Source organism: Gorilla gorilla, chromosome 5 (assembly GCF_029281585.2).
Source record: "Gorilla gorilla gorilla isolate KB3781 chromosome 5, NHGRI_mGorGor1-v2.1_pri, whole genome shotgun sequence".
In the NCBI taxonomy this organism is placed as follows: domain Eukaryota; kingdom Metazoa; phylum Chordata; class Mammalia; order Primates; family Hominidae; genus Gorilla; species Gorilla gorilla.
The window spans coordinates 34,010,900-34,028,623 of record NC_073229.2 but is presented as its reverse complement, the minus strand read 5'-3'; the positions used below and the strand labels follow the sequence as shown (position 1 = coordinate 34,028,623).

The following is a 17,724-nucleotide window of genomic DNA, read 5'->3' as shown; positions in this document are numbered from 1 at the left end:
TTCAAGCAATTCTCCTGCCTCAGCCTCTCAAGTAGTTGGGACTACAGCCGTGTGCCAGCTAATGTTACACCAGGCTAATTTTTTTTATTTATTTTTTTATTTTTGGTAGAGACGGGGTTTCACCATGTTAGCCAGGATGGTCTCAATCTCCTGACCTCGTGACCTGCCTGCCTCGGCCTCCCAAAGTGTTGGCTAGTGTTTTATCTGCTTCAGTGCTTGGGGTATGATTGGGTTAGGGGAGTTCACACTGAGTCCAGGGCCTAGTCTTAATCTTGCCAAAGATGTTCTTTCCCTGGTGCTCATGTTCTGATGTCCTTTCCCTCCTTCCCTTTCTCCTCCCTTTCCTTTTCCCTTTGTCACTGCCCTCTTCCCTTTCCCAGCATCCAGAGCTGCTGTTGGCGGATTGTACCCACGGGGAGATGATTCCTCATGAAGAGCCTGGATCCCCTACAGAAATCAAATGTGACTTTCCGTTTATCAGACTAAAATCAGAGCCAGCCAGACAGTGAAACAGTCACCGTGGAGGGGGGACGGCGAAAAATGAAATCCAACCAAGAGCGGAGCAACGAATGCCTGCCTCCCAAGAAGCGCGAGATCCCCGCCACCAGCCGGTCCTCCGAGGAGAAGGCCCCTACCCTGCCCAGCGACAACCACCGGGTGGAGGGCACAGCATGGCTCCCGGGCAACCCTGGTGGCCGGGGCCACGGGGGCGGGAGGCATGGGCCGGCAGGGACCTCGGTGGAGCTTGGTTTACAACAGGGAATAGGTTTACACAAAGCATTGTCCACAGGGCTGGACTACTCCCCACCCAGTGCTCCCAGGTCTGTCCCCGTGGCCACCACGCTGCCTGCCGCGTACGCCACCCCGCAGCCAGGGACCCCGGTGTCCCCCGTGCAGTACGCTCACATGCCGCACACCTTCCAGTTCATTGGGTCCTCCCAATACAGTGGGACCTATGCCAGCTTCATCCCATCACAGCTGATCCCCCCAACCGCCAACCCCGTCACCAGTGCGGTGGCCTCGGCCGCAGGGGCCACCACTCCATCCCAGCGCTCCCAGCTGGAGGCCTATTCCACTCTGCTGGCCAACATGGGCAGTCTGAGCCAGACGCCGGGACACAAGGCTGAGCAGCAGCAGCAGCAGCAGCAGCAGCAGCAGCAGCAGCATCAGCAGCAGCAGCAGCAGCAGCAGCACCTCAGCAGGGCTCCGGGGCTGATCACCCCGGGGTCCCCCCCACCAGCCCAGCAGAACCAGTACGTCCACATTTCCAGTTCTCCGCAGAACACCGGCCGCACCGCCTCTCCTCCCGCCATCCCCGTCCACCTCCACCCCCACCAGACGATGATCCCACACACGCTCACCCTGGGGCCCCCCTCCCAGGTTGTCATGCAATACGCCGACTCCGGCAGCCACTTTGTCCCTCGGGAGGCCACCAAGAAAGCCGAGAGCAGCCGGCTGCAGCAGGCCATCCAGGCCAAGGAGGTCCTGAACGGTGAGATGGAGAAGAGCCGGCGGTACGGGGCCCCGTCCTCAGCCGACCTGGGCCTGGGCAAGGCAGGCGGCAAGTCGGTTCCTCACCCGTACGAGTCCAGGCACGTGGTGGTCCACCCGAGCCCCTCAGACTACAGCAGTCGTGATCCTTCGGGGGTCCGGGCCTCTGTGATGGTCCTGCCCAACAGCAACACGCCCGCAGCTGACCTGGAGGTGCAACAGGCCACTCATCGTGAGGCCTCCCCCTCCACCCTCAATGACAAAAGTGGCCTGCATTTAGGGAAGCCTGGCCACCGGTCCTACGCGCTCTCACCCCACACGGTCATTCAGACCACACACAGTGCTTCAGAGCCACTCCCGGTGGGACTGCCAGCCACGGCCTTCTACGCAGGGACTCAACCCCCTGTCATCGGCTACCTGAGCGGCCAGCAGCAAGCAATCACCTACGCCGGCAGCCTGCCCCAGCACCTGGTGATCCCCGGCACACAGCCCCTGCTCATCCCGGTCGGCAGCACTGACATGGAAGCGTCGGGGGCAGCCCCGGCCATAGTCACGTCATCCCCTCAGTTTGCTGCAGTGCCTCACACGTTCGTCACCACCGCCCTTCCCAAGAGCGAGAACTTCAACCCTGAGGCCCTGGTCACCCAGGCCGCCTACCCAGCCATGGTGCAGGCCCAGATCCATCTGCCTGTGGTGCAGTCCGTGGCCTCCCCGGCGGCGGCTCCCCCTACGCTGCCTCCCTACTTCATGAAAGGCTCCATCATCCAGTTGGCCAACGGGGAGCTAAAGAAGGTGGAAGACTTAAAAACAGAAGATTTCATCCAGAGTGCAGAGATAAGCAACGACCTGAAGATCGACTCCAGCACCGTAGAGAGGATTGAAGACAGCCATAGCCCGGGCGTGGCCGTGATACAGTTCGCCGTCGGGGAGCACCGAGCGCAGGTAACGTTAGCCCGGGTGGCACAGGGATGGGACACCACACCGTGACGCCATCATCATCTCCTGGCAAGACGAATTGCTTCTATGAGGCAGGATTAAGGGTTCTCGGGTACACCTAGACCTTAGACTCGGCCTTTCCCAACTGCGTTCTCTAGAAAAAATAAGCCCCATTTCCCCGTGATCTCTGCTGTGTGTAATGAATTAACCTCCATGCATGGAGAGTGGGGCTAGTCATGGAGTCCTTGAGACAATCCAGAAACTCACCACTCTAGTTATTTTTTTAATTCTGTGGTTAAGATGAGGAACCCTGATTAGGAAAGGCTGCTGGACTTCAGGTCCTTCTAGTGGTCATTCGGCACTTTTTCTTACCAGGAAAAGACAGAGGATGCCGTTGGAGTGAGGGGTTTAGATGCTGAAGCAATCACATCCCATTGCAACATCCATGTTTTAAAATATGTCTTATTAGCTGGGTACAGTGGTATATGCCTTTGGTCCCAGCTACTCCAGAGGCTGAGGCAGGAGGATCACTTGAGCCCAGGAGTTCGAGGCTGTAGTGAGCTATGGCTGAACCTGTGACTATCACTGCACTCAAGCCTGGGCAACATAGCAAGGCCCGGTCTCCAACATATATATAATGTCTTATTATTTAGGTATGATAAGGCCAACAGATAGATCAGCAGACAACTCTCTTTGACGAGATAATTTGTTATACTCTCTGATCCCAAGAGGAAAGGGCACTCTACACCAAGAGGTGTAGAACACCGTAAAGTGGGGGGCACCTGGGGAAGCCCCAGGTGGGTAAGGAGGCGGAGGGAGTGAGGGGAAATGTGGCAAACAACAGCCTTTATTGTGGTTTCATGGGAGGCAGGGTAAGTGGGTTTAGGATTGGTTAGAGTGGATAATTCCAGTGTGCTCTGGGGTGTAGGGGCTGTCCTTAGTTGTCTGGCTGCTGGTGCTGGGGTGATCAATACAGGTGGAAGGGCTGGGCACAGTGGCTCACACCTGTAATCCCAGCACTTTGGGAGGCTGAGGCGGGTGGATCACCAGAGGTCAGGAGTTCGAGACCAGCCTGGCCAACATGGTGAAACCCTGTCTCTACTAAAAATACAAAAATTAGCCGGGCATGGTGGTGTGTGCCTGTAATCCCAGCTACTCCAGAGGCTGAGGTAGGAGAATTGCATGAACCCGGGAGGTGGAGATTGCAGTGAGCCGAGATCAGGCCACTGCACTCCAGCCTTGGACACACAGCAAGACTCTGTCTCAGACAAAAAAAACAAAAAACAAAACAAAACAAAAAAAACAGATGGAAGGCAGCCCTAAGTGTGATGGACCAATATAGGAGGCTGCTGGGGAGTGGGCTCTGGACTGGTTAGTTTGCATATGAAAGTCAGGCTCCTAGGAATTAGCTCTGGACTGGTTGGTTTGCATATAAAAGTCAGGCCTCTAGGAATTAGCTAATCCTAGGAGAGACTATACCTCTGGGATCCACAAGACACTAAAATATCAAAGCATCAGAAAATAAAAGCGTGGTTAATACAATCTGAGAAGTCAGGGCTGTCCCAGGTGATCTGCTGGGCTTGGGGTAAAGTCAGCTGTAGCCAAGATGAGTCACTGGAAGTATGGTTAACGCTCTTAATTTCCACAGGCTCCTTCAATCTACCCTTTTCCAGGTTCTTAGATCGATTACATGCATTTATTCCACAGCCCATTTCTTTCACTGCCCAAGTTGCTGGGAGTCCAGCAGGTTCAGCCTGCAGCTGAGAGCTTTCCTGGCTATCGAGCGTACTTTCTACAAGTGTTTCCATCTAGGATTTGAAAACATTCAAATGGGACAGAGCCTCCTTCCAGCTTGAGTTGAAAATAGTCATGAAATAGCTGCTATTTGGGACATTCAGATAAAATAAAACAAGAAAAAAAAGATAAACTAATTAATGGTTTGAATTGTTTTGGGCATTTTTTTCATTTTTGAGACAGTGTTTCTTGTCTCCTAGGCTGGAATGCAGTGGTGCAATCATAGCTCACTGTGGCCTTGACCTCCTAGGCTCCAGCGATCCTCCCACCCCAACCTCCCTAGTAGCTAGGACCACAGGTGCATACCACCATGCCCAGCTAATTTAAAAATAAAAAACATTTTAGTAGAGATGGGGTCTTGCTGTGTTGCCTAGGCTGGTCTCAAACTCCTGGGCTCCAAGCAATCCTTCCACCTCGGCCTCCCAAAGCCCTGAGATTACAGACAGGAGTCCCTATGTCCGGCTTTTTTGAGCATTTCTTAAAAGCCCAAGTGAGGAAAGGACCAAATCAGTTTTCCAGAACCACTCGTGAATGACTGGATATGGGGGCTTGCACAAAGCCGGGGCCCTGCATTGCCAAGAGCTTTTAGCCCTGAATACTTTTCTTTGTATTATGAGATGTCACTGTAGGTTTACAGTCTTTGGAAGGGCCCAAGAAAGATTTCCCCAAAGATCTGATTAAAAAAAAAAAGAAAATCAGGATTTTTAAAATAAATGGCATAATAATACAGCTCACTACCCCTCTGTAGTGGCTGTTCACTTCCTGCATGAATTAGGGGTGGGTACTAGGAGAAAGAAAATGAACTACCTTGAGCAAAGTTGACTCTTCACAGACCCCAGGTGACACATGGAAAATAAACATGAGTGAAGAGTCATTGCTTTTCATGGTACTTAGAATCCTTAACACATTTTTGTGAACAGAGGCAGGTGTGAAAAGAGGTTTTGTTTAGAAATGCGACTGGTTCCTTGCTGGCCAGCATCAACTTCAGCTTGAGAATGAAGGCAGCCACTTTTCAGCTGTGGGCCACACTTCCCAGGCCTGGCAGCCTCTGCAGAAACCAGACTCTTCTATTTTTTTTTTTTTTTTTTTTGGAGACAGAGTCTTGCTCTGTCACCCGGGCTGGAGTGCAGAGTGCAGTGGGGTGATCTTGGCTCACTGCAACCTCTGCCTCTTGGTTCAAGTGATTCTTCTGCCTCAGCCTCCCAAGTAGCTGAGACTACAAGCACACACCATCACCCCCTGCTAATTTTTGTATTTTTAGTAGAGACAGGGTTTCACCATGTTGGCCAGGCTGGTCTCGAACTCCTGACCTCAGGTGATTCACCCGCCTCAGCCTCCTAAAGTGCTGGGATTGTAGGCGTGAGCCACTGCGCCCAGCCCCTTACAGCCCTCTTCTGTACTTGGGGAGGAAGATCTAGGTGTGTTTTTCCCTACTCCAAACTTTGCAAAAGTAATGATTAAATGAAAGAGAAATTGGCTTCCCTGTGAAGTCAGAGCCCTGTTCTCATGTTTTTTCCCCATAGTGAGATCACTAAATCTCTCTACTGACAGCCAGGGTGCAGACGAGCAGGTAGAAGTGTTGTCAGGGCCTGTTTGCAGGTCTGTGAGGTTGGCCCCTGCGTGGTTGTGCTGCATGCCAGGAAGGGCTTCCTCAAAGAAAGGCAAGTGTGCTGAGACCTGCTGAAAAGGCAGCTAGGGCTTCACGCTGTAGAAACAAAAGTGCAAGGCCTGACGCAACCAATGATTTGTCATTTTACCGAGGAGCCTATCAGAAATCGGCTGACATCATCACAGCTAAAATACTCCACCAGCTGTGTTTGCCACAAGTGACAGGTTCAGAGTCAGTGGAGACTCAGACAGAGAACATGAGAAGGGGAGACGGGAGGGAGAGAGAGAACTCATATCTGGACTTAATTGAGGTTCCAAAGGCTACATCCTTCTCCCCTCTGCAGTGCCTTCCTGAGGGGTTTTCTCCCCTAGCCGGAAGAATCTTCCTGGTCTTCTCAACTGGTTAGGCACTGCTGACACTGCACCCACAGAGAAATTCAGAAATGTGCAAATTGTTGAGCTTAATAAGCAAAATCACAAATTTGATTGGGGAAGTTGTGGAAGAAGAGATGGTTTTCTCCAAAACAGATGGCATTGTGACTCTAGGCAGAAATCCTGCATGAACAGACTCTTGAGGATGCCTGAACTCATAAGACCCCCCCAACATCACACCCCCAGGGAAAGCAGTGTGATATGGTATGGTGGTGACAGACCCAGGGGTGCGGATTTGGGTCTCTGGCAGGACAAGTTACTTCACCTCTCTGAGCTGCAGCTCTCTCCTCTCTAAACCAGGCAAATGAGTTTTGTTTTTCTGTGGGTTTTTGTGTTCGTTTGTCTGCTTGTTTTGAGACAGGGTCTTGCCCTGTCACCCAGGCTGAAGTGCAGTGATGGGATCATTGGCTCACTGCAGCCTCAACCTCCTGGACTCAATTGATCCTCCCACCTCAGCCTCCCCAGTAGCTGGGACTATGGGGAGCTACACCCAGCTAATTTTCTGTATTTTTTTGTAGAGACAGGGTTTTGCTATCTTGCCCCTGCTGGTCTGGAACTCCTGGGCTCAAGCGATCCACCCACCTCGGTCTCCCAAAGTGCTGGGATTATAGGCGTGAGCCACGGTGCCCGGCCACGTATGATTCTTCATAGGAGATAGTCTCTTGAGAGGGTTCCGTTTTTTAATGCTTCAGTTTTATACTTTCCAGAACAGTACAGCCCTTGTAAAAATTTATTAGCATCAGTTAACCAAAAACCAAGAAGAGCACTAAGATGAACATGTACTGACCTCATGCTAAGCGGCACACAGACCTCATGGGTACTAAAGCCATGGCATATAAAACTGAGGGGTGTTTAGTTTGGGGATGATTTTTAAGGGGCTGAATTCCTCATTAAGACTGTGGAAAGATGCCCCCAGCATTGTCCCAGCTGACGCTCCAGACGAGGCAATGTAGGAGAAAAATGCTTTTCCGTGTTTGTCACTATCCCTGTGGCATTGCCCTGCCCAGTACAGCTTTTCTCCACTCGAGCAAAGCGTCTATGCATCCCCCAGGCCCCCACCTAGGTGCTGTGGGAGGAAAGGGGAATGCCAGGTGTTGTCCATTGTTACTGCGTGCACCAAAGGAAGCCTCCTTCCTCTTCAGTGGAGGGTGATAGCACGTTCCCCACCCTGGAAGAGAGTTGCTGCTTTGCCATGCCTTGATTCTGGTTGAGAGTCCCAAAGGATGACAGAATCACTTCCCTTGGGCCTCACTGCCAAATATAATCCACTTAATATCCTCCAAGTTTGAGGCCATAAGTCTGTGGCGCCTCCAGATGGGACCCCCAGGCGATAGCATCAACGTGGGAGCCAATGCGACTCAAAAGAAGGATGGGGCTTCGCACCTCCTCCTTGGGTAGGAAGTAGGTTAGCTGCTTGGAAAATGCAGGAACTGGCACTGAAGAGATCTGAGTCTGAACATATCCCTCACCTGTCAGTAGCACTGGGACCTTGTGCAATGTTAGTTTTCCCTTCCCTGCTTCAACTTAGATGGCTTGGGCCCTGAGAAAGTGATTCACAGCTGAAAAATAAATCAAAGGCCTCGTGTTCTAAAAAGAGTTTATGGAAGGAGAGGCAGCTGATGAAAGTCTAGAAAGAAGGCTGAACTTTTCCAATGAGCACAATAAGCCATTTTTACCCTGCCTGTAATCCTCGGGGTGGAATCCCGCGAGTGGCCGAGGCGAGCACCCTTCCCGCCATTGCTGTTTCTAAGGCTAAATGATGTCATGCCAGCCTGCGTGAGCTGTATTTCTGAGTATGAACTGGATGTGAGGGATGCATTGGTGCTCCAGCCCTCCAGATCAGTAAGACAACCAATGCAGAAACAAGGGCTCCCAGCTCCTCTTCTGCAAGAGGCTGTTAGCGACGTGCCCGCTGGGACAGCCCTGCCCAGGATGGCCCCAGCTGGGGAGCCTTTGGCTTCCATCTGGTGGCGTTCTATATTATCCCATCCTTCTGTCTCACCCTTCCTAGGTTCAGCTTCTCTGAAGAGTACACAGCATTTGCTCAGTGGAGTTGTAAAATGTATTGGTAAAGTGCTCTGGGTTGACGCATTCCTTTGCTTCTTTCCTAAATGCCAGGCTCTGTGTGTTATTAGGGCCGTCTGTCGCTTCCCAGCGCCTCCCGAGGTGACTGCTTCCCTGACTTGGTGGCTGCTTAATATTCAGTGCCATTTCCTTCTCCCGACTGTCCTGCCGTGGGTGTGAGTGTGCCTGTGTGTGTGCTCGTACAGCAGTTGTTATCACGATGTACTTACTGGCTGTCTACCGATGGCTTTCCTTTCATTCTACTATTTTTTGGTTGACTTCTGTGAGTTGTGAGTCATCGGTGGTAACATTATGCACTGAATGGATTAGCTGGTACCTAAAAATAGCCGAGGCCCTCATGCAGGCGGCACATGAGCCTGTAGAGTCAGTCCCTTTGCAGCCAAGGCAGACCCACTTGCCAACATTGAACATGCCGAGCTTGGTGGCGATGAATCCTAATGTATCAAAAAATAGATAGTTGGTGACTGCCCTGTGTGCAGAGCCCAGCCCTGGATTTGTGCCGCAGTTGTTGGTAATACACACTTCCTGTCTGTTCTGGTGCTGGAAAGGCTCCAACAGAGAAACTATGTCAAACCACATTTTTGTTTGTGGGTCTTTGTACCTCTCTAAAAAAAAAAAAAAAAAGGAGAAAAATGCTCTCCTTTAAACTGTATGTGCTATATGTGCCCCAAACTGGGTCATCTTATATGTTTTGATTCTCTCAGACTGTTGTTGTTTATAGCATTTAGAAAAAAAATTAAAGGCTATTGTTTAAAGCAGTTTTAGGTGTACAGCAAGTAGAGAGAGGTCCCACACACCTAACAGTTTTCCCTGTTATTAAAATTTTGCATTGGTGTGATAGATTGGTTACAACTGATGAGCCAGTACCGATACCTTATTTTTAACTAAAGTCCATAGTTTATACTACAGTTCAGGCTGTGTTGTACATGCTGTTTTTGATGAATTTATGATGTCATGTATCCAGCATTACAGTATTATACAGAACAGCTGTACCACCCTAAAAATCCCTTATGCATCAACTATTTGTCCCCCACACCCCACCTTAAACCCCTGGCACCCACCGATCATTTTACTGTCTCCATAGTTTTGCCTGTTCCAGAATGCCATGCAGTTGGAATCATCCAGTATGTCGCCTTTTCACATTGGCGTCTCTCACTTAGCGATATGCATTTCAGGTTCTTCCATGTCTTCTTGTTGCTCTGATAGCTCATTTCTTTTTAGCACTGAATATTATGTTGTTCTTTAAGGCACATTTTTTTTTTTGAGATAGGGTCTTGCTCTGTTGCCCAGGCTGGAGTGCAGTGCCACCATAATAGCTCACTGCAGCTTTGACCTCCTAGGCTCAAGCAATCCTCCCACTTCAGCCTCCCTAGGAACAGGGACCACAAGCACACACCACCACGCCCAGCTAATTTTTCTATTTTTTTGTAGAGACGGGGTCTTGCCATGTTGCCCAGGCTGCTCTTGAACTCCTGAGCTCATGTGATCCTCCCGCCTCAGGCCCCCAGAGTGCTGGGATTACAGGGATGAGCCACCCTTCCCTGCCTAAGGCACACATTTTAAGGCCCCAGAAAAGAAGGCAAGTGAGCTAGAACCCTGTGGGCCTAAGGGCTTCCGTGTCACAGCTGCTGTGGTCACTCGCTGAGCAGTGTCCTTCCTGGCCATCCCTGAGCCTCCCCACAGGGCCTTCCCACAAAGGAGCTCTGTGAGCCACGCTACCATGTGTAAGAAAAACCCAGCTTTTAATGTGGGATTTGTGTTAGGAGGCGTCCCGGTGCTAGGGTGTGGGTTTACTGAACAACCCTGAAACACTTCCACCAAGGACTGAGTCAGGCTTTGCGTGAACATGATTCAGTGTTTTAAATAGAACACTCACAGAGATTCTTACACTCAGCCAAAGAGTTTTGACTGTTTTTATTAATGATTTTTAAACATTGCAGTAAATGGGTCTCTTGCTTACCCCCTTCATCTTTGAGATGGGGTTTTCTGATTTTTTTCATGCTGAGAACGTAACCATGCAGACTTAGCCTTCCAGGAAAGCAGACCGGCCTTTCTCTACAGGTAAAACAAGACTGAGAATTTCACTTGCAGACAAAGTTAAGAATGCCCAATTTAATAATTTCACCAAAAAACAAGACATACTTACTGAAACCTAGCTTATGAGAGATTTCATTGCTCCCAGCAACAGGCGAAATTTGTATGTCTGGGATAGTGTCACGAAAAAATGTTTTGTAAAACAGATGCCCTTCGCAATTTGTGAAAACAGGGACTCTTGTGAAGGAAATGGGAGACATATTTAAACAACAGACGTTTTGTTTTCTTTCTATCTTGTTTTTGGTGATATGTACATATGTGTGTATATAGACATAGCACCAATCTAAGATTGAAATATACAATCAAACAGCATAAATATGCGTGTATGTGCATAGTGTTTAGATATAGTAGTTATTGACTAAGTGGTGAAAGGAATTTTATTGAATTTTCATACAGAGGAGCTAAAATTTTTCTTAAAAGCCAGTCATTTGTCACATTAGGAAGGTGACATTGAAAAAATAATTATGAGCCCAGAAGTGAGTCGGTGTTGTCTCCCTGTCTTGGTTTGTCCATCCAAAATGGGAGTTGGAGTTGACAGTTCTAGAGGAGTCGATTTAGGGGGATGGACGGAGGAAGGGGTAGGCAGATCTCTTATAACCACACTGATGAGCACATGGGCTTGCTGGCAGCAGTGGGAGGAGGGAGGGAAAGAGTGGAGGAGGGTGGGAGGCGGTCCACCCCCAAAAGCAAGAGGTGCTGGCGACAGGGCATCCAGAGATGAAAGACAGAGGGCCCTCAAGCTTACAAAAGTATAAAGGCCATCCCTGGGCGCGGTGGCTCACACCTGTAATCCCAGCACTTTGGGAGGCCGAGGTGGGTGGATCATCTGAGGTCAAGAGTTCAAGACCAGCCTGACTAACATGGTGAAAACCCGTCTCTACTAAATACAAAAAAATTAGCCTGGTGTGGTGGCAGGCGCCTATAATCCCAGCTACTTGGGAGGCTGAGGCAGGAGAATTGCTTGAACCTGGGAGGCAGAGGTTACCGTGAATCAAGATGGCACCATTACACTCTAGCCTTGGCGACAGTGAGACTCTGTCTCAAAAAAAAAAGAAAGAAAGAAAAGTTATAAAGGCTATTCTACTTACTGCTTAGGGTGTTTGAAACAGGATATATTTACTGGATGAAAAAATGGGCTATATTGAGCTGTCTGGCGTTATGTAACATGCTTTGGTTATCTGTGGTACTGCTCCCATGAGTTTATTTTCATTGGGATTTCATCAGAAACCATTCTGGAAAATGTGTGGAACCCCAGCAAGATCATAAAATGACTTAATGATTACTAACACAGCTGCAAGAACGAGAGTGGAGAGAAAATAACTGAAGTGTGATTCAATAAAATCATGACGACCTCAGCATCTGACAAGGTGAGGTGGCTATGGCTCCGCTGAGAAAGCTGCCTGTTAGGCGGTAAGCCACACCCTGGAGAAAGCACTGCTCCTCTCCCTGGGGGAGGTCACAGCCCACTTTAGTTCTGGCTGGTTAAAAAAAAAAAAAAAAGACAGGCAGTCTCTCTATTGCCCCCTGTTGTCCAGTTGTACCATTGCAATGTTTTTCCATACAGAAGGCAAACAGAACTATTCTTTCAGTTTTTTTGTTTTTTGTTTTTTAAGACGGAGTCTTGCACTGTCGCCCGGGCTGGGGTGCAATGGCGTGATCTTGGCTCACTGCAACCTCCGCCTCCCAGGTTCAAGCAATTCTCCTGCTTCAGCCTTCAGAGTAGCTGAGATTACAGGCACCTGCTCCCACGCCTGGCTAATTTTTTTGTATTTTTAGTACAGACAGGGTTTCACCATGTTGGCCAGGCTGGTCTTGAACTCCTGACCTCATGATCAGCCCGCCTCCACCTCCCAAAGTGGTGGGATTACAGGTGTGAGCCACCACGCCCGGCCTCTTCTTTCAGATTTTAACTGAGCACCTATTACTTGCCAGGAAGTCTTTTAGACTCTGGAGATAGAACACTGAGTTTGGGGAAAGAGGCAAAACAGACAAATATACAAGTAAATAAAAAAGAATGGTTAAGAAGATAACCAGTCCCTTTTGGCACCAGGGACTGGTTTCATGGAAGAAGATTTTTTGGCAGGATGGGAAGAGGGAGGGGATGGTTTTAGGATGAAACTGTTCCACCTCAGATCATCAGTCATTAGTTAGATTCTCATAAGGAGTGCACAACCTGGATTCCTTGCATGCGCAGTTTACAATAGGGTTCATGCTCCTATGAGAATCGAATGCTTGCGACTGATCTGACAGGAGGCGGAGCTCAGTCTGGAATGGTTGCTCACCTCCAGCTGTGCAGCCCAGCACCTAACAGGCCATGGACTGCTACTGGTCCGTTGCCTGGGGGTTGGGGATCCCTGGTATAAAGAGGAGAAGGGGCCAGGCTAGGTGGCTCATGCTTGTAATCTCAGCACTTTGGGAGGCCGAGGCAAGAGGGCACTTGAGGCCAGGAGTTTTGAAACCAGCCAGGCCAACATAGCAAGGCTCCATCTCTACATAATAATCATCATTATCATCACCAACAAAACATTAGCTGGACATGATGGTGCATGCATGTGGTCCCAACTACTCAGGCGGCTGAGGCAGGAGGATCTCTTGAGCCCAGGAGGTCAAGGCTGCAGTGAGCCATGATCATGCTACTGCACTCCAGCCTGGGCAACAGAACAAGACCCTATCGCAAAATAAAAAAAGGAAGCTATGGAAACTAGAGGGTTGTTATTTTAAATAGAACTGTCAGGGGAGTTCTCTCTGAAAAGGACAGTGGGTGGCAACAGTACGTGAGGCAAAAAAGATTCCAAATGAATGGAGAGAGTAGCAGGTGCCCAGACGGAAGGCGCAAGAGGGGTTAAAGGACCGGCAAGGAGACCACTGTTGCTACAGTGTAGGGAGTAAGGGGCACATGCACACCACATCAGGCTTGCATGTGGTGACTGAGCGAGTGAGATGCAGCTTGGCCAGGACAAAGGTGGTGGAGGTAGTAAAAAAAATAGTATCATTCTAGGTGTATTTGGAAAAGGAACCCATACCGTTTGCTTATAATTGGGATGTTTGTGATGTAAGAGAAAGAGCGGAAGAAAGTATGATTCCAAGGTCCTTGATTGAACAGCCGGAAGAATGGGATACCATTTATGGAGATGGGGAAGAACATGGGATGGCCACCGGGCAGGGGCACATCGGGAGGTCTGGTGTGTTTTAGGTCACTTTAAGTTTGAGTTGCCCATTCGACATCTGAGTGGACATCATCGGATAGCGTGGTCACTGGTGTCCAAATGTACCCGTTTTGCGTGTATGTTCTGTCTCCTCATGGGAGGCAAGAAACTAGGTCTTAACCAATAGGTGCTCTTCTAAGGTTCCTAACACTTAGCAGGTGCTCAGTGTATACTTGTTGAACTTTTATTAAAACTGCAAAGCCTGAAATGTATCATTAGGAACCCTCAATAATATTTTGAGGCCGGGCACGGTGGCTCACACCTGTAATCCCAGCACTTTAGGAGGCCAAGGCAGGCGGATCACTTGAGGTCAGGAGTTCAAGACCAGCCTGGCCAACATGGTAAAACCCCGTCCCTACTAAACATACAAAAATTAGCCAGGTGTGGTGGCTTATGCCTCCCAGCTACTCGGGAGGCTGAGGCAGGAGAATCGCTTGAACCCAGGAGGTGGAGGTTGCAGTGAGCCGAGATAGTGCCACTACGCTCCAGCCTGGGCAACAGAGCAAGACTCCATCTCAAAAAAAATAATAATAATAACAATATTTTGAAGCTATCAGCATCATAGAGAATACCCATATGGGTTTTAAATTCAAGGAATTCACGGACTTATTGTTCCAGTTGAAGATGACATCATCCTACAAAATCACACCGTCTCTGTTTCACATCCAAACCAGTCCCCGCTGGCATTGACAGCATGCTTTGAGATGGAGAAGGCTCCTCTCCAAGGGAATTTCGAGCAACAGATTTGATGATATATATTCTCACTGAAAAACCCCTCAGTGAGATTTCTTCATTAACAGTTAATGATCAGTTAACCTTTAAGAATGTTTATATCCTTATGACAAACCTAATTATAAAATAAAGATAGATTTGCTATGAATGCTTGAGTGTACCTATTTGAGATGTGTGCAACAAGATTTTAACTTTCACCAAAGAAGGGGAAAAAAACCCTTATTTTACTTCTCATACATTCAGACCCCAAGGGGGAAAAAGTACATTGTCTAGATAGTTCACACTAATTAGTGAGGAGAAAACTAGCATTGGGCTGGCAGGCTATCCGAACTGTGCCTACAATGATCAGATTATCTGAATAATCTTCCGCTCCCACCTCAGCTTTCATGGACCCAGCTGATATCTGGTCGTGGCATCTTTTCGCAGGGTGACACAGCTCCTTTGGTAGGAAGCAAAGGCAGAATTTAGGCAAAAAGAAACAAAGAGAAGCCTTTGAAGTGATTAAAGAAGAATCTCCCAAGCCTATCTAGGTTAACATAAATTTTATTAACAGGCCAGGTGGGCGCAGTGACTCACTTCTGTAATCCTAGCATTTTGGGAGGCTGAGGTGGGCAGATTGCCTGAGGTCAGGAGTTCAAGACTAGCCTGGCCAACATGGTGAATGAAACCCCGTGTCTACTAAAAATATAAAAAATTAGCCAGGGGTGGTGGTGGGCGCCTGTAATCCCTGCTACTTGGGAGGCTGAGGCAGGAGAATCGCTCGAGTCCAGGAGGCAGAGATTGCAGTGAGCTGAGATGGTGCCACTGCACTCCAACCTGGGTGACAGAGCGAGACTCTGTCTCAAAAAAAAAAAAAAAATTCCATTAACGTCATCTTATTTTAGTACGCATCTCAAATATTCTCTCTCTCCGTCACTTTTCTCTCTTGAATTTTTCGGCAGGCTGTTCTAGCTATGGTTCACACCATAGCATTTAATTCTAAGGCCTGTCTTTGGAGATTTGGAGTTTGGTTTGGTTTGGTTTGGTTTTTAGAGACAGAGTCTTGCTCTGGCACACAGGCTGGAGTGGTGCAGTAGCTTGAGTGACCCTCGCACCTCTGTAACTGAACTTAGGTTTGGCTGCTCACCACTCAAAAGCCAAATACGAGAGATGAGGTTGGTGAGAGGAAAAGCAGGTTTATTGGGAAAGCCAGCGAAATTGAGAAGATGATGAGCTAGCCTTCTAAAGTACCATCTCCAGGCCAGGCATGGTGGCTCACATCTGTAATCCCAGCACTTTGGGATGCCAAGGCAGGCAGATCACCTAAGGTCAGGAGTTTGAGACCAGCCTGACCCACAATGGCGAAACACCATCTCTACTAAAAAATACAAAAATTAGCCAGCGTGGTGGTGCATGCCTGTAGTCCCAGCTACTCAGGAGGCTGAGACAGGAGAATAGCTTGAACCCAGGAAGCAGAGATTGCAGTGAGCCGAGATTGTACCACTGCACTCCAGCCTGAGCAACAGAGAATCCATCTCAAGAAATAATAATTTTGTAAAAATTAAGTAAAATCTCCAATTTTTTAGGCTGGTTGGAGGGTTTTTATGGGAGGGGGGTATGGGGGGAGACAAAGGGGTTAGTATCGAGGAGACTGAGGACCACAGACATTTGGGCACCAGTGAGGGTTCAGGAAGGTTGAGAACTTCTTTGTCCTTGGTCAGGTCATAATGCTCCTTCAGTCTTTAGTATTTTTAATAGAGGGTTTCACCATGTTGGCCAGACTGGTCTCTAACTCCTGACCTCAGGTGATCCGCCCGCCTCGGCCTCCCAAAGTGCTGGGATTACAGGCGTGAGCCACCGTGCCCAGCCACTCCTATCAGTCTTTAACAATATATAGTTAGTTGTTTATATACTTCCCCTTTAATCCCAGAGTTAGTTTCTAAAAGTACATGATTGTTGTTTGTGTATATTATCTCGGTGCTATAAAATTATCCTAGTCTACATGCAGGAAAGGGTAAAACCCTTTAAACAAAAACGGAGTTAGTTATGTTCGTTCTTTTGCTATTTCACAGTTGTACCTCAGCCTCCCAAAGTGCTGGGATTACAAGAGTGGTGTCTTTGGAGTTTTGAGATGCGGAAATAATGAAAGGCTTTCAAAATGTCCAATAACATTATGAAGTCTTTAGAGGGAAACACGTGTATCTGTATCCTGGCTTTTGCACTAATCAATTATAGTACCTGTTATAAAGGGCTTGTAGACATTTCTTAATGAGTCTACAGATACTTGGTAACGTGGAAATCCTCAGATAAGTTTGTCTATGAGAACACAGTAGATGTTATTTTCAGAAAATTAAATATTGCCTGCCCTGTGAAGTGTGTATAATGTGGCTCACACACCAAGGGCCTCTCCATGGGTAGGTGTCTGGCTGTCTGCCAGCAAGGAGACAGGGAGTTATCCGGGAACACGCAGAACCAGAAAAGAGGCTGACATGTTTGGAACTAAGGCTTCTGGTCTTCTGAATGTCACATTACCTCTGCCTGGTGTTGGGCAAGAATAAGCAAACCGCAACTCTGGTAGAGAGTCTTACGAGACAGATATTAACACCTGAGAGTTTTATTTTTATGACTTGGATTTGCAGCAAAACAATCTCCACTTGATGTGGGATTGGTTTCCTTCTGTTCAGTTTATGTTGTTAATGACTCTAAGAGGTTTGCAAGAGGATCTATGGAGCCAGTTCCAGATTGGTCCTCCTACTAAGAATACAGTGGGTATCCCCATCTGATACAGTCACTTGTAAGTATATTTGTCTATGTATATATGCACATATATGTTTCTGTGTGTGATGTAAATGTAGTTTTGAAACCAAATAGTGTCACACACTTGTACAGGGTAACTAGAATTGTATGAGTGGCTGTAAGGCAAACACTACATCACAATTATCTGTACCATGGAACAAGCCCATGAGCTCATGCCTTTGGATCCTACTTATTTCAGTCAATATTCACCACTGTTGGGGGGTAGCAGGAATGCTTAGTTCATCTCTTTTGTTGGCATTGTAATGTCTTTGCTCACAAGGGTAGAGGTCAGGAGGCACAGAAAAAAGAAAATGGGTTTGGGGGCCAATGACTGGGATAAAATCCTAAACCCATTAGCTAATAGCTATGACATTAGGCAAGTGACTTAATGTCTCTGTGACTATTCGTAAAATTTATAAAATTGGAAGAGCAATACTATTCCATACTAATACTATTATGAACATTAAACAAAATACTTTTTGTAAAGTTTGTACCTGAGAGCTTGACAGAGAGTAGGCACTCAAAAACTTTTAGCTTGCTTCACATTATAAAAATAGCCCAAAACAATGAA

General features: G+C 48.1%; 2 protein-coding genes across 2 annotated transcripts in view; both read left to right on the top strand.

The window, feature by feature from the left end:
• Positions 1-380: 380 nt before the first annotated feature.
• The window catches only part of ATXN1 (ataxin 1), a 29,268-nt gene continuing 11,924 nt past the window's right edge, over positions 381-17,724 (top strand). Inside the window, exon 1 of the mRNA XM_019029697.4 lies at positions 381-2,433. Coding sequence (XP_018885242.1) covers positions 541-2,433 — 1,893 coding nt within the window. The 5' untranslated portion in view covers positions 381-540. The remainder of the gene's footprint in view (positions 2,434-17,724) is intronic.
• LOC129534244 (uncharacterized) lies at positions 420-509 on the top strand. Its single transcript, XM_055390674.1, has one exon. It carries the CDS (start codon positions 420-422, stop codon positions 507-509), a length of 90 nt encoding a protein of 29 aa, XP_055246649.1.

Coding starts and splice junctions, on each gene's coding strand:
- LOC129534244 (XM_055390674.1), top strand. CDS start 420: ATGATTCCTCATGAAGAGCCTGGATCCCCTACAGAAATCAAATGTGAC.